General features: G+C 38.7%; 1 protein-coding gene across 4 annotated transcripts in view; it reads left to right on the plus strand.

The window, feature by feature from the left end:
* LOC127370751 (potassium channel subfamily T member 2-like) overlaps positions 1-16,121 on the plus strand; it is a 32,485-nt gene extending 16,364 nt beyond the window's left edge. For 2 of the 4 annotated variants that reach the window (XM_051413104.1, XM_051413106.1), the window contains 19 exons: positions 164-300; positions 4,128-4,191; positions 4,371-4,479; positions 5,903-6,011; positions 7,096-7,245; positions 7,930-8,159; positions 8,272-8,488; positions 9,392-9,497; positions 9,636-9,808; positions 10,776-10,847; positions 11,035-11,169; positions 11,402-11,513; positions 11,643-11,792; positions 12,021-12,104; positions 12,215-12,343; positions 12,958-13,252; positions 13,374-13,436; positions 13,516-13,600; positions 14,879-16,121. In XM_051413104.1, coding sequence (XP_051269064.1) covers positions 164-300; positions 4,128-4,191; positions 4,371-4,479; positions 5,903-6,011; positions 7,096-7,245; positions 7,930-8,159; positions 8,272-8,488; positions 9,392-9,497; positions 9,636-9,808; positions 10,776-10,847; positions 11,035-11,169; positions 11,402-11,513; positions 11,643-11,792; positions 12,021-12,104; positions 12,215-12,343; positions 12,958-13,252; positions 13,374-13,436; positions 13,516-13,600; positions 14,879-14,996 — 2,538 coding nt within the window. In that variant the 3' untranslated portion in view covers positions 14,997-16,121. Of the gene's footprint in view, positions 1-163; positions 301-4,127; positions 4,192-4,370; positions 4,480-5,902; positions 6,012-7,095; positions 7,246-7,929; positions 8,160-8,271; positions 8,489-9,391; positions 9,498-9,635; positions 9,809-10,775; positions 10,848-11,034; positions 11,170-11,401; positions 11,514-11,642; positions 11,793-12,020; positions 12,105-12,214; positions 12,344-12,957; positions 13,253-13,370; positions 13,437-13,515; positions 13,601-14,878 lie in introns of all 4 variants that reach the window. The other 2 variants (XM_051413102.1, XM_051413105.1) reach the window with 2 other exon arrangements.
* The last annotated feature ends 586 nt before the right edge of the window (positions 16,122-16,707 follow it).

Genomic DNA, 16,707 nt, shown 5'->3' on the forward strand with positions numbered 1-16,707 from the left:
GCATGGTATGTTTCTAAGAATATTTAAAGGGAAAATACCTCTTGTGGTTCAGATAAGACACAAAAGGAAATTTATAGCCAAATTTTGTGACATTAACATCATCTACATGATTCTTAGTGAATCTTGCAGTAGATACTAAAGTAGTTCTTGTGTAATCTTGAAGGATTACTATGTGGTGATCCTGTGCCCAAGTGAAATGGACCTCCAGGTGCGGAGAGTGCTGCAGATCCCTCTGTGGTCTCAAAGAGTCATCTATCTGCAAGGTTCTGTTCTCAAAGACCAGGACCTGCTAAGAGCCAAGTAAGTGACAGATCCTGAAATCTCTGGAACCAGAGAGGGGCAAATTTTTTGCAGTTATGACGTCGGCTCTATGACTACATTACCATGTAATTTGTGCAGAAATGTATCATCCACAGAGGATGAGGCCCACCAGCAGGGCAAAGGTTACACTTATCCCTTTAAATATATCTCATGAATGAATTATTACAATATTGTGTACATTAATATTTTACAAATAATATTTCCACTAAACACTGAGTAATATAAATTCAGGGTTAATTCAGGTCAAATATAAACATATATATACTCATATACATGCACATATCTACAGATACACAAGCATGTACATGTACAATCAGAGAAACCCTTTACTTTAAAAAAATATTAAAAGTAGGAAAAAGGTGAAAAATAGATCCTAATTGTAAGACAGACAGAGAGAAGAAATATATAAAATAAAAATAACAATAAATAGGGCAACACAATCAAACATAAGGTTATGGGGTTAAGTCTTCCTATAACACATTTTACTCTTCATGTATGATAAAACTAAACTGACAGCTTTTCTGGGACAGGGAGCCAAATATGATCAAATTTAGCAACTGTTGCTCACAGATAATATTTCTTTGCTTACCGCATACAATACGATACATCCTGAATCCAGCCAGCATTAGAGGGGGGATAAGATTTCTCCCAACAAAGCAATATCAGACGTCTGGCAATAAAGGTCAGGAAACCAATAGGATCTAATTTATGGGTAGAACTGTTGCTTCAGGGAGGACCCTAAAGAGAGCGTTGATTGATGATATGGATTGGGAATCTCACCATCTCAAGTGATTCGAAAAAAAAGAAGACTTCCAACACAGAGTTATGGAAGGTACAACCAGTATAATGTAGAGCAAAGATTAGCAAGTACTTTAGTTGAAAATCAAGCAAGGCCAAACCTCAGATATTCTTTGTCCCAGATAACCTGTAATATAGTGGAATGTTTTCAGCAGAAATACTATCTTGAATAGTAATTTTTGGAGTAGAAATTATCATATTACTTCACTCATGCTGAAATTCAAATTTGATATCCAGGGTATATGGTATTAACTTTGTGGGGTATGAAATGTATAAAAGGAGGTCATCTGCATATAATAAGATACTGTAATATAGTGCTGCAGTAATGAGGTCTTTTTGTAGGATCACCCTGGTTCTTATCCAATGTCATTTTTCCATTGGATAAGCTCTGTGGCAAGCAAAAGGTTATAGTGTTTACACATTTTGATAATCTTCACAAATGAACTTTTAAGATTTTTGAAGCGTAAATGTGATGGCCAGAAGTAGCTAACATTAGGTGGCATGACTTTGAGTCAGAATAGTTTGCAAGAGTGCAAGTATAAACATAATGAGGCTGATGGTCAATAGTTCGATAGCTACTACATTATTTCATTATTTATTTGTTTCATTTTTAGCAATTGAATGGAGGAACTTGTCTATTTTTAGTAACCCGTGTTTGGTCTGTTGAAATAATGGATGGTGAAACTGACTCTAAGCAAAGGTCCAGTACTTTCGCCAATAGTTTACTGTCTCCAAAGTAAGAAATGAAATTAACAAAAACTTGATTTGATCATTGAAGACATCAACATCTGATAGCATTGTGGTTTTAATGGCCTGGCAGTGAAATGTCCATTGAGATCACAGCATGGTCAGAGATTACAGTACAATGGGTCCACAGAAGAAGACGTTTACCAGAAAGAAATCAATATGAGAGCAGCTGTAGTGATACTTACTGATCAAGAAATGAGTGAATCACTCTAAAAGATTCTGATAGAGGAAGAGTTATCATATTCAGCACTTCTTATAATGAGGTGGTGAGACTACATCCAGAAGTGAGAAGTTTCTAATAGAGCTGTTTATCATCAAAATATGGTCCATGCACATTTGCCAGTACCAAAAGATCATCATGAATTCCACCAGATACAATAACCTGATGGCCATTTGGATAAAATGATAGTTAAAATTTGTGAAATGTCAGATGGATTCTAATTTAATTTAGTAAAGACAGTTTATGAATCAATCAGAATAATTGCAACAGCTTCCCTTGCCTTTTCATCTAGTGCATCATCAAAAATTGAATTGGTCCAATATGGTTTAAGGCCAAATATCTGCAAAATTAATGACATTTCCTTGAGCCTCAGCTTTGTGTTTAGTGTTAATTAGCAAATGTTAGCATGCTAAACTGTGGTGTGCATGGTAAAAAAAAGGACACCTGTTAAACATTAACATGTTAGTCTTGTCATTGTGTTGTTGACATTAGCATTTAGCTCAAAGCACTGCTGTGCCTAGCCTTTCAGACAGACAGAGTCTTGTTGCTGAAAGAATTGCTGATATGCTGTGTGGCTGGCAAAGATCTTAACCACGCAAATCCAGCTGTTCTGAGAAATGACATTGAATTGTCTAATTGCTATGATTGCTATAATTAAAGGTGAAACAAATCATCGAATACTGATATCTCCATTACCAATCAGCCTACTGGAAGGATTACGGATCTTAGTGATTAGCCTGTGTCTGCATCTTTTCTGGGGAGGAGGATTGAGTGTGAGATGTTTACTTGAGGGCATTATGTTGATATTCCTGATGTGTCGAAAGATAAAGACAGTTTGTCTCAAATTGTCTACAGTGGATGCATAACATTTTATATTTTGCATTTTATGCAGGTATAAGTAAGTGCGGCAAACCATGAGTGGGATATATATCTCTATATATTCTCTAATTCCTTTCTCTATTCTTTCATTCTTTTCTCATAAATAGGCTTGTCAGAGCGATTGTGCTGCCTAATGCTCATACCACATTGTAATTATTCATTCAAGTTATACCCATGTCTTTTGAGACTCAGCTGTTAAATGGAAAACTTTTTCTGATAAAAGAAAACATGATCTGTCTCCGGTAATTTTAAGTAATGAAAGTGTTATGAATGAGACTACGTGGAAAATCTTAACACTGATGAAAGGTTTGAAAAATCTGCTGTCAATCTGTATGTCAAGTCAAATTAAGTAAAATTTATTTTTGTAGCATTAATCACTGGCGTGCAAGTCAGGCTTAAAGGGTAAATCCAATTGATTTTATCCACACAGGTCAGTTTACTCGCCATTAGTAGTGGCACACACTACTAGAAATAAAAAATACTCTGCATTGCTACCAGGGGGGAAACTAAAAGTCAGGATCTCCCTCTTGATCATTGTTTTTTTTTAATCTGTATCTTTTGAGTCCCACAGATTTATAGAAGATCAATACTAAAACCACAAAAACAGAAAGCCAGACATGAAAATAGCATGTCAAAACACATAGTCTTATTAACAGTTTTACCATTAGGTAGGGAAAATCTTACACTAAACATCAAAGTATTACTTTGATGAAATCGGTTATATAACTTCACTGTATACATTTGGCAGGGTTCTGATAGAGCAATTAGAAGTAGAGGACTGGGTGTGTGTCGAGCTTAAATCCTGCATCTGGCACCATTTCAAATCCACCCACACTTGTTTTGCATTCTGCACTCTCCTGGCTGTGTTAATCATATGCAAAAACAGTTCCACATTCACAGCACATATACAGTGCAAAGCATTTCAAGTTTATCTGTGTGTGTTTGTCTGTAGGGAATGTTAAATTAAATATTGAATCAATAGATGTTGTTATCTCTTCTGACTTGTCAAAGGGCCATTCAGTCGAATTTTGGCTGACTCTTTTCTGGCAGGGTTTCGTCATTTTTTTCCTCTGCTTTTTTTTTTGCATTTGAGAAATTTCCCTTCATTTTTCATGAATTTTGACTTTGTTCTCTTATATGTTAACTTGTCTTGGTGCTGCAGAATGGATGACGCAGAGGCTTGTTTCATTTTAAGCAGCCGCAATGAGGTGGATCGCATGGCTGCGGTAAGAAGAAGAACAATGTATGAACTCTGCCATAACTCTTTGTCAGTTATGAGCTGATTATTCATTTGTTTACAGAAACACAAGTCATTAATGCTGTCAGTCATGAAGACAATTACTAATTAATTAGAGGCGGTTTATTAGAAAATGCAAGGGTGAAAATGTATTATGTTTCCCCTCAGGACCATCAGACCATCCTCAGAGCCTGGGCAGTGAAGGACTTTGCTCCAAATTGCCCCCTTTATGTCCAGATACTCAAACCCGAAAATAAGTTCCATGTAAAATTTGCAGGTGAGTTAGATGTACAGTATTATGAGAATTATCACCTACTCTGCAGTTCCCGTCAGCTCAAGTCAAGTCTTGTAGCATCTTTCAGTTTTTTGTTTTGGTTTTCCAGCCTGCAACTTTTTTTGGCTACCACAACCGCTACATGCCCAGCACCATAGGCACACTGACAAAGTTAGAGACTAGCTGGTGAACTTGAGCACTTTAGCAGATTTGGTGGAGACAAAAACAGTGAGCAGGAAATATTGGACTTACATTCATCAGGTGAGCCAAAATGGCTTCAAATGAACGCTACTGCTAATGTTGCTCCAAGTTTGCTGGATGTGTAAATAGGTAACTGCTTGCTAATAAGTTTACTATATGAACAGATGACAATATATTAATGTTAGTTAGCTAGTAATGACCAAAAATTTTCAGGAGTAAATATATATATTAGTTGATCTAGTAAAGACTGGAAACGGGGAAGCAACTAGCCAGCCCCTATCTAAAGGTAACAAAATCTCAAAAGGTCACTACTTTATAAGTTATATTTCGTTTGTTGAATTTGATTTAAAAGCAGAAATGTTCGGTTTTACTGGGGGAGTTGGGTGCTGCAACTTTCTCTGTGACTCTCTTGTCGCTAGGCAACTAGTGGACTCACATGTGAAATCCCTGCAGAAGGCCACTGTCATCAAGAAATAGTTCAGAACTTCACATTGTCACCTCACCTCAATTTTCATTTTAACAATTGAGACATAATGTGTTAATTAACAAGCTTGGTAGGTGTTTTTTTTTATTTGGAGAGAGCAAGTCTATAATAAAGATCCCCTCCAGACATGTATTAAGACATACGAATAGTCTGCTGGGAAAAATAATGTGTGTGATTTTTCAGGAAAAAAAATGAAGTTTTCGCATTCAAATCCCTAAAAATGTTTACCTCATTAAAAAATCCAGAATTTATGAATATGCTCATTCTGATCATTTCTGCTGCTGGACACAAGATGTCTCCTTCCTCACTGTAAAGTCCATTCTCAGTGTATGTGCACTGATGGCTTCAAGTTTTTACATCACACTTTCATAAGTTGCAGACTGGACCAGGATGTGAAATCAGATTTTCTTTTAGCTCAGAGAAACTTTCCACTTTCAGCAGATTATTGTGAAACATCCTTGTAGTGTCAAACTCTGCACATAAATCATTCTGCGAAATGAAGCTCAAACATCCAACTGTAGGAACAAGAAGAAAAACATATTTTTAAGTGGAGGGGGACTTTATTGATCTCATGCTAAGCTAATCGACTCTCAGATCTAACTAACTTCATACTTAACGGACTGATAAGAGAGTGGTAGCAATCATCTAACTCTCGGCCAGAAAGTGTTTCCTGTGTAACATATGATAATATAACTTCTACCTCTTGGACTGCCTCACTCAACACCATTTGTTCCTTTTCAGATCATGTTGTGTGTGAGGAGGAGTTCAAGTACGCCATGTTGGCTCTCAACTGTGTGTGTCCCGCCACCTCCACCTTGGTCACGCTCCTTGTTCACACCTCCCGTGGACGGTCAGTCATCTTACATAACCAGCGACCTTCTCAGCCTTTTTGAAATCTCCATAGTGCGACCACAAAAAATTCTTTCACATGTTCATGTCTGCCATGGAACTGGCACAGAGAGGTGAAAAAGCCCAAGCAAAGACAAAAGTCTTGGTTCATTGTGGGAAAACAGCAGGAGAATAAGGAGAGTGCATTAAGCCAAAAAAGAGAACAGGATGTGTTCTCTGTAAAACAGTGAAAAGCTCTCTGGTGGAAAATGATTTTTCACAGCATGCGTACGGATAACTTTTAAAAGCTGATGTCAATGGCTGAGGAAAACTGCATTCAAGGGGAATCAATGGGCTATAACACTTACTGTGTTCCTGACGACTCTTTGGAAAGTGAAGCTTTGTGTATTTTTATTAGACAAAGACATATAGACTTTGCACACAATAGCTACAAAGATGTATATGAATGTGTAGTATAGTTGTCTGACTGTGTATGAGGGAGTATGTGAAATACACTTGTGTATGTCGTCTGTGTGGACGTCTTTTCACACAAATTCAAGATGAATTTAGAGACATGCACTACATGGAGGATGTTTAGTGGCAAATACGTTTAAAAGGAACTGGGTGATTGTTTCGTCTTTTATAATTAGTTACAGTATGGAAGCCATAGAGTGAAATACCATTAATAAGTCATCTTGTGTAAATATTTAGAAGTGCTAAGAAGCAAGTATATAAACTGCAACCTTGGGGTTGTTCTGAGCATCTCTTGTAGCTCGACTCAATCAAAGTGCTTGAGCAATTACTGTAATTACCGGAAGTCATTACAAAGGGCATTAGAGCCAAGCTGGCTGACTGACAGATGGTTCAAGCTGTCTACTTTTCAAGAGAGAATCCAGGAGACCCAACGCAACCCCGAGGGTCTGGAGTGGAGGGATGTGAGGAGAGGAGATAAAGAGTTCTGTAAATGATAATGATTGATTCTGAATAGATGTTCACAAAAGCAGGGATTCACTGTTGTGTCAGGACTACAGTGAGCAAACAAAATTAAAAAAATTATATATATATCAGGTTTACTGACCCGTTGTATTTTTCCTGATTGAATGCAGAGAAGGACAGCAGTCTCCAGAACAGTGGCAGAGGATGTACGGATGTTGCTCCGGCAACGAGGTCTACCACATCCGACTGTGTGACAGCAAGTTCTTTGGAGAGTATAACGGCAAAAGCTTCACATACGCTTCATTTCATGCTCACAAGAAGTAAGTTGACTAAAGCATCTCTTTCAGATGCTGACAAGTTGAAAATATATCAAAACATTTACTGGGGTTGTTTCATATTTTGTCAGTGTTTGTTTGTCTCTTTGACCTGGTATCATCTCGTATAATGAAGTGAAACATTAGGGGACCTATTATATCTATCATCCTGGTTTAATATGAATTTTATACAGACAAGTAAATGCAAAAGGACAGAAACTATTTTTTTTATTATACTGTAAAGAAAATAGTGATGAAGTGCTTTCAAATATGTTGCAGACTACAAAACCCTTTCTTAAGTTTGTGGCTACAAAATGTAAATTGCAATTGGAGTTGAAGTTTAAATTTATTTAAAGAACTATCTCAACATTTTATGCTTATTTACTTTCTTGCTGAGAGTTTTACAGGTTGTCATATGGCAGACTGTTTCTTTGCCTGGGAGTCGTCATTGTGAGGTTACCAGGTATAATGTGTAAATAAGTGAGCAGACAGAGCCCCTTAAAGCTGTCTCCCTTTGTCTCCAGTCTTTTATGCTAAGCTAAACTAAGCTAACTTTCTGCAGAAAGCGAATACCAATATTTCCTGACCATTCCTTTAACCCTCAGGTATCAGTTCTTGTGAAGTTCCAGGTTTTTATGGCTTTGAATGTAACTACAAGATATGTGCTAACAGCAGATATGTGACATGCAGGTACGGCGTGTGTCTGATCGGTATAAAGAGGGAAGACAACAAGAGTATTCTCCTGAACCCCGGCCCACGTCACATCATGGCTGCCACAGATACTTGCTACTACATCAACATCACCAAGGAGGAGAACTCAGCCTTCATTTTCAACCAGGAGGAGAGGAAAGGCCGCCCTGCCAGGGGAAACTATGATGGACCCTCGCAGCTCCCTGTGCACAGCATCATCGCTAGCATGGGTGAGACCGGATATAGCACACAATAAACTGTTCTCGTTTATGAATTTGGATTTTTTGTGGAGACGCTGGTTCCTTATGTATGATTTAAAGCTCAGGTGAATATAATTTACAGGCACTGTCGCCATGGATCTCCAGAATACGAGTCCACCTGATCTCTCAGGTGGTAAACTGGTCCCGCCTACAATAAATGGAACAGGGGGCCGCCGGCCGAGCATCGCTCCAGTTCAGGAGATCGCTGACTCCTCCTCAATCCTGCCATGTGACCTCCTCAGTGACCAATCAGAAGATGATTCTGTCTTCATAGATGAGAAAGGCCACTCACCTACTGAGTAAGGTTTCTGTTTCTGTGTGTGTGTACATATACCCATAGCTTACAAACCTAACCACAAGCATTACTTAAATTAACACAGGCTATAAAACAATTAGTAAATCAGTTAACTAACTTAAATATTACTCCGGTTGATGTTAGATTTCTTTAAACTACTTCTTCTACAGTTTCTTACCTTCAAACAACAGGTCACTTTGTATTAATGACCCTGAAAGTATTAAAAGGTTGTCTGTATCTTCCAGTAGTGATGTACTTAGGTGACTATTTTTATTACCTTACACCTTTACATCACTACAGTTCAGAAAAATACTCAGGTTTTACTCCACTACATTTATTTTTATATTTATATTTATCTACAGTTCTTTTTTTTTTACTTTAAACTTTCCAGCACTGTAAAGTAGTTAAATCTGGTTCAATTTCAACAAACTCCAACTGTAATTGAACATACAATCATATAACCTTAACAGGGGGCTATTTTCTGCACTACTTAAACTTTTGATACTTTTAAGTATATTTTATTGATAGACTTTGAATGATGACTGAATTAATTTACATTGTGCTATTGTCTTGAACCTGATCATGCCCCTTTTGTATAAACTGTCTTTCAGTTCTACAGCCATTAATTAATGCTGTTTCATTTCAGGTTGAGCCAAAAATAATTTACCCAGCATGCAGCTGAATCTGAATGCTACTTTCCAAGTTAACACGAATAAAGTAGTGAATTCTGCATATTCTGAAAGCCTCTAAATGTTCTTTTTTAACTTCCAAATGGACAAACCACTGGAAACCAGCTTTAGGTATTTGTGTAAGAACGAGAAATTACAACAAGAAAACTTGCTAAATGTTTTAAATACAGTATGTTTCCATGAAATGTGTCATTCATGCTTTTTGGATTCGTTGGCAGGTACGTGAAAGGTTATCCCCCTAACTCTCCGTACATTGGGAGCTCGCCCACCTTGTGCCATCTGTTGGCTGAAAAAGCCCCGTTTTGCTGCCTACGACTCGACCAGGTGGGCAGTCGCTGTTCCTCTAACTTAGTCACTCAATTACTTACTGCCTCCATCATTCCTTGTATTCCTTCCCTCCTCTCTCTGTCCTTCACATAAAAGCAAACCTAAGATACCTGTCTTTTTGTGGTCACTCTGCAGGGTTGCAGGCACAACAGTTTTGAGGATGCTAAGGCTTATGGTTTTAAAAATAAACTCATCATCGTGTCTGCTGAGACTGCCGGAAACGGTCTCTATAACTTCATTGTGCCTCTCAGAGCTTATTACAGACCCAGGAAAGAACTCAACCCCATTGTCTTGCTGCTGGATAACCCGTGAGTTCTCCTTAACACATACACACACACACATTGTTCCTTTCTCTGCCCTTCACTCTGTCTTTTCACCATGTCACACTGGGAAATATTATGTATGCTAAAAGCTCACGTCAGCACATCACTTAGGACAAGGCTGTGGAGGTGGAACTCCATTGTCGGTCCTGATGTTAGGGTACTGCTGCTGCTCACAGCGACGGTGTGTTTTGAGCGACAGAGAAAAATAAAAAACGCTGCAGCTCCAGACTGTAACCATAGCAACTTGCTTTGCCTTGAACCTGAATGATATATATTGCTACAAGGGGAGAAAAAGATGAAGAAAATGATTTCTTTGGAGAACTCCAAGCAGGCTTTCATTGACAACCCTGATGTGTCCCTTTTCAGCCCCCACATGCGAGCTCTCAGGACTCTCATAGAAACGCGCACATAACAATAAACCCTCTCCCTCCGTGCAGCTCTCTCCCTCCCTTCCTATCGCTGCTGCAAACACACAAATACAAACACCCACACACTTGGATACGCAATTCATACGCACTTACGACAGCCTTGGGTCTCTAGTCAGCAGGACTGGGCAGATGCAAAAGTAATGTTCTGTCAGGGGTGGTGGTTGAGGACTGGCAGTAATAAAGCGACTAAATCTCTCTGAGCGCGCGCAGCACCAGATGGACTCATCCCTCAGCCTGAAGACAACATCAAGCATCACACTGTATTTACATTTACTGTACACTGCATTTTTAAACAAAACTTCAAATATATTTTGCACCAAATCGCATAAGAAAGAAAATAAATGCCACAAGGCTAAGGTTTAACCTGATTTTTTAAAAAGTTATATTCACGATTTTCTACAAGTATGTCCATATGTGAATAGCCAACTCACTTTGTGCATCATCCATTAAAGAAACCCAATGCATTATGTGGTTTTGAGTAAAAAGGTCAATAGAAAACAAAATGTAATCATTGTTTCCTGTAGGCCAGATAATCACTTTCTGGAGGCCATCTGCTGTTTTCCTATGGTCTACTACATGGCTGGGACCATAGACAAGTAAGTCATATATAACCTTCTGCTTTTCATTATACTTCTATTATTTATTACATTTATTTTCTCATTTAAATGTATGTGATTTATGTGATTTAATCAAATGTACAATATGTTCCAGGTAAATTGGTGTCTGCTGTTGTTATGCTCATTGTTGTTTGTTTGATTGTCTCTATGTGTGTGCACGTGTCAGTCTGGACAGCCTGCTGCAGTGTGGAATTATCTACGCAGATAATTTGGTTGTTGTGGATAAAGAGAGTACAATGAGTGCTGAGGAGGACTACATGGCCGATGCCAAAACTATTGTCAATGTACAGACGATGTTCAGGTAAGTCAACAGATCTAGTATAATGTTTATCCTTTATTATTCATGACGTGGTCTTTAATTTTTTAACATTACTTTATTCTGAAATCATTGTGTGTATATGAGCCTGCATTGGACAACAGCAGTATTTCCAAAATTATTTTCAAAGTTTGTGATATTTAGTCTCATCCTCATTTATTTGCTCTTTTTTTAAGCCACTTTCTTTAATGTAGCACCCTTCTCTCTCTTGTTCCAGGTTGTTTCCCAGTCTCAGTATTATCACAGAGCTTACTCATCCATCCAACATGAGATTCATGCAGTTCAGAGCAAAGGACTGCTATTCACTGGCCCTCTCCAAGCTGGAGAAGGTAAGGCAGTGAAGCGTGTGGTATGAATTGAATTAGACGTAGAGGATACTATCTAATGTAGATTTTTTTTTAAAGTTGCCATTATTCACTGTTGTCATGTGTTTGCCATTCCCATTTGACTTTCTTCAGAAAAGTGACAGAGCTTTAAATGCTGTTGACCCTGGCTCTCCCCCACAGAAAGAGCGTGATAAAGGCTCCAACTTGGCCTTCATGTTTCGCCTACCCTTCGCTGCAGGCAGAGTGTTCAGTATTAGCATGCTGGACACCCTGCTATATCAGGTTGGTACACACCTACAGCTAATCACCTCAGATGACTCTTTTTAAATACCAAGTGAAAGAAATGAATGTGTGTTACAGCAGCAGAGAAACAGTATCACCTGAAGAAACAGAGCAGCATTACCATCATAAAGCAAAAGTGCCCTCTTGTGTTCAGTCATTGATAGAAAACTTGCTTCAGTTTCTTTATGTCCACTGTTATAAAAGTGTTCTTCTGTGATTTCCTATCAGTCTTTTGTGAAGGACTACATGATTCTTATTGCAAGGCTGCTTTTGGGGCTGGACACCACTCCAGGATCAGGATACCTCTGTGCTGTGAGTTAGAGAGAAGAAAATAATGTACAAAAGAAGAAAGAAACGACCTGACACAGTGCCATGCTCCAGTTTATATAACTTATAATATACCCATTTATCTCTCTTTCCAGATGAAAGTAACAGAGGAAGATCTATGGATTAGTACTTATGGCAGACTGTTCCAGAAACTCTGCTCCTCTAGTGCCGAAATTCCTATTGGGATCTATCGGACAGAATCACACATTTTCACCACTTCTGAGGTGAGATCTCAGAGGTGATGTAAGAACATGTTTATTACAAATAAGCTTGGGATCTCTGGTTTATAGCAGAATCCTGACTCATAAATAATGTATTATGGTATATAACAAGACTGTGAGTCAACAGTTATGGTAGCAGTTCTGTGAGCTAAATGCTTGCATGGTAACATGCTCACAGTGACAGGCTAATATACTGATGTTTAGCTGGTAAGTTTTAACTTTAACTAACATTTACCATCTTAGTTTAGCATGTTAACATTTGATAGTATGCACTAATAACAAGGAACGGCTGATGCGATGAGAATTTCATTAGTTTTGCATAACATGAATCAAAGTATTTTGAGCGATATGATGAAAAGTCAGCGGATGGCCAAACTCTTTATTTAGCCACTGGCGACCTTAACTATCATTTCATGGCCATCTATAGTTCTAATAGTTCTTTAAATATTTCTGGATCAGAATATTCAACCGCCTGCCTGACATTGTCACGCCGCTACCAAAATTATCTATTTATCTCACCTGAGAATTATTCACATTATAATTAAATATTATTTTCTGAACTTGTATGATGATGCTCATCCTGCCCATAAAGGTAACTTGCTGTCTCCTCACCCCAGTCACAGGTGTCGGTCAGTGTTGACGACTGCGAGGACACCAAGGACAAGGGGGACGAGTCTCGCAGCAATGACCAATCAGATCACCCCCTGCTGAGGAAGAAGAGCATGCAGTGGGCACGGCGTCTGAGTAAGAAAAGTGTGAGGTGGCAGGGAGCGAGCCGGGACTCCAGCAAGGACCACGCCCAGCGCATCGCTCAGCAGCGCCTCAACCTCTACCGACGCTCTGAGAGGGAAGAGCTGTCTGAGCTGGTCCGCAACCGCATGAGGCATCTGGGCCTCCCCACCTCTGGATATGGTGAGGATGGACGCCTCTTTAACTGAGAGAAAGCCAACTGCTCCAAGCTTTTGTTTCCCAAACTTTCCTGTCTTCTTCTGCTTAAAAGTTTGTCTGTTTCTCATCTAACTGCTGTTAGTAGAAGACCTGACTAATCTGACAGCCAGTGACGTCATGAACAGAGTCAATCTGGGATACCTACAAGGTAAGCGTTTAAGTTAGACAGCTAGAAATTAGACATATGGTTATTCCAGTTTGCTGATTGGGTAAAGTTTCTGTTTCAGATGAGCAGAATGATCACCAAAACACTCTGTCCTACGTCCTGATTAACCCTTCTCCTGACACCAGGCTGGAGCTCAATGATATTGTGTAAGCATTACTCCTTTATGTTGCTCTTGTTGTGTGTGTTTATAATAAATAGACATACAAACCAAATGCAACAGACGTGAATAAAATGTACTTATTTTTACCACTGGTATTATTATTAGTTAATTTCTCAGCTTTCTCAAAGCTATTTTATTTTGTTCTTGCATGTGTATTACTGTCAACATTTTGCTGAAATTAATCCAAGTGATAATCATAATCCAAAAATGGAGCTGAGGTGGGCCGAATGAGGCAGAGACCAAAACCGTATTTTCAACCAGGCTGTAAACATGTTTATTTCTGCTGTAGAGGTGGGCATTTTTACATGGCACCTTATGGAGAATGATCAATTCTGTAGCCAGCCTCAAGTGGCCGTTTTGAGGAACTGCACTTTTTGTTACTTTCTTGTTGGCTTCATTTGCTGGAGACAGAGGTTGCCAGGTTGGTGATAATCAAAGCAGTTTGATGGAAAAAACTCACATGATAACTTCCTTTTACCCATTATCTCATAGTACATTAAAACTTCATATTCATATTTCTATATTATCAATGGATGGAATTACAGAGACTTATTTACCTGACACTTGTTTGGGTGACTTATCAACCTTTTTTTCCCCCAGAAACAGCAGTGGGCCTTTTTCAGCATAAAAGCTCTAAAACCCCACTGTACATTACCCGCTCAGCATCAAACAAAGAGAGCAAAGAAAGTTAGTGACTAGCTGTTGAACATATTGGAGCATTTATAGCAGTTAAAGAGCCTTCAGCAGGTGGTGGAGACCAAAACAGAGCTAAAAGGTTGGCCAGAATATTGATAGTACTGTTGCTCTGTCTTCTGGATGTGTAAATAGGCAGTTATTTGATTACACATTCAGTATAAGTTCTTTATAAGGGGATAATATGTCAGTGTTGTGTTTACAACTTGGTCCGCTACCCCCATAAAAACACATACTGCTTCACAAACAGTCACTACCAATTTTGTTTCACATTATTTTTGAAATAATATGCAATTACAGGGAAACATATATTCTAACACAACAGCTGAGCGAGCAAGGCACCTATCAGTATCCATGGCGACGGCTGTTTTCCTGTTCATGATGGAGAGTGGCGAGTGCATACCACAGTTTATTTGTTTATTAAGCTCCTCGTGCCTTTCACGGCTAAGAGCGTGAAGTCTGCAGTGAAGGATTAACGAGCAGGGATCAATCCCGTGTGGCAACTCTTTACAATTGACCCACTGTTGTCTCCATTCTTTACCTGCCCTTTTGCTCTCTCTTCCTCTTTCAGGTACTTGATTCGTTCAGACCCTCTGGCTCATGTCCCAGAGGAGCCTCCGATCCACAGCAGCAGCCTGAAAGAGAGACGCGAGTCCAGCATAGACACCAGAGAGGACACCCAGCTCTGATACCATGCTGACCTTCACTGGTACACGCCTACATAATCAGATGTAATGGGGGTCTGGCTGCGTCCATGCTCGTCCAATGTGAAAGAGGACTATTTGTGCTACAATGTTCCAGCACTGCAGTGTACAACTGTATTATATGAGTGCCTACTGTTTGGCAGATGACATTTGACATGTCATCTGTGACATTTTCATCCTCTTGCCACAGACACTGTTATGTAAGAATCGTGTATTCATGTCTGTGAAAGCACTCTCAGATGAGCACTCATGGACAAGCTTGTTAACAAATGAATTTTGCTAACACAACTAGCAGTGTTGCCCTCGGTTAGAGTTAATCTGAATGACCACACAAAAGTGATTTTCATTGTCATTGAAACCTCCTAAATTTCGGAGTGAATTCTATATTCTGTTTCTGCTCTTTTGGGTCGCGGCTCCCTCAGGTAAAGTACAAGCTGAACATCAAGATCAGATATTTTTGTTGATGCAGAGGTCAGTGGCTCAGGATTTATCTGCCTTTCTTGATCTTTTGAGATTACCAGAAATCAGATGCACATATTCTAATTTTCCCTGGGCCATACACACGTTTACCACCTATCACGTAAAAAAAATCAAACATAACATTCAACACTGTATGACTTACATAAAATATGTGCATTAAAGCTTTCCTTTAAAGCTTTTTTTTGTAGCTGAACCATAGAAGTTGTTATTCAGTGGTGTAGAGGTCTTAATTAGTAAGTTATGTACAGACAATGATGGTTATATGTTCGCTGCAGTACATTTCTTAGTTTGAATGAGGTTTTTTGCACTACAATAGCTTATTTCAAGCCTTTAAACAGGACATGCCATATATTCAGTACTGTGCCATGAAGGATTTATTTGATTTGTACTATATTAGTAATCAGAAAACCTCATTTTACTTTCAGCACTGCTCGGTGAAAGAAGTTGCTTATTAATTTACATTTGTGGCTGTTAGGGCAAGGAATGTATTTTTAAAATGCTTCATTCTGTATACAAGAATTTTTGACTTTGACTCTTTGACTTCATACATATTTAAATGTGGAAAATATTTGTACCTGAGTTTCATTTTATTTTGATTTGCACATTAAAGTGCTATATTATGAAAAAGCACATTGAAACTGTTCTGTGTCCAATAATTTTGTCTTAGTATTGTTACATGTCTTTAACCTGGGAATGGCAATTTAGAGGAACAGTTTGAGATTTTGGGGGATTCAGTGAGATCAATACCACACGATATGCTGAACATGAAGCTACAGACAGCTTAGCTTTTAGAATAGAGTGGAAATGGGGAAACAGCGAACCAGGCTCTGTCCAAACATCTGCGTACCAGCACCTCGAAAGCTCATAAATTAAGATCTTATAATCATTTGTTTAATCTCTACCCAAAGTGTAAAGTTGTGGTCTTCCTCGAGGTTATGTGCTGGACTATTTGTTGATTTCCTGGCGTCTCTGCTGGTTGCCTGGTGACCTCACCATGACAACAGATACATTATTCCAAAACCCCAATAGTCCTATTAACCAAAAGCCCATTTGTCCAACAGCCTGTTATCCTCTCAAACAAATTCCTGTTTTTTTCCAAAAACACACAACTTATATACGTAACTCACCTAATTAACGTACTTATTTTAACCAAAATATTCTCCTTTCTTAACCTGGCAGTTAATGCCCCTTTAACATTACCATGTTAGCATTATGT

This window comes from Dicentrarchus labrax, unplaced genomic scaffold, assembly GCF_905237075.1.
Source record: "Dicentrarchus labrax unplaced genomic scaffold, dlabrax2021, whole genome shotgun sequence".
In the NCBI taxonomy this organism is placed as follows: Eukaryota; Metazoa; Chordata; class Actinopteri; family Moronidae; genus Dicentrarchus; species Dicentrarchus labrax.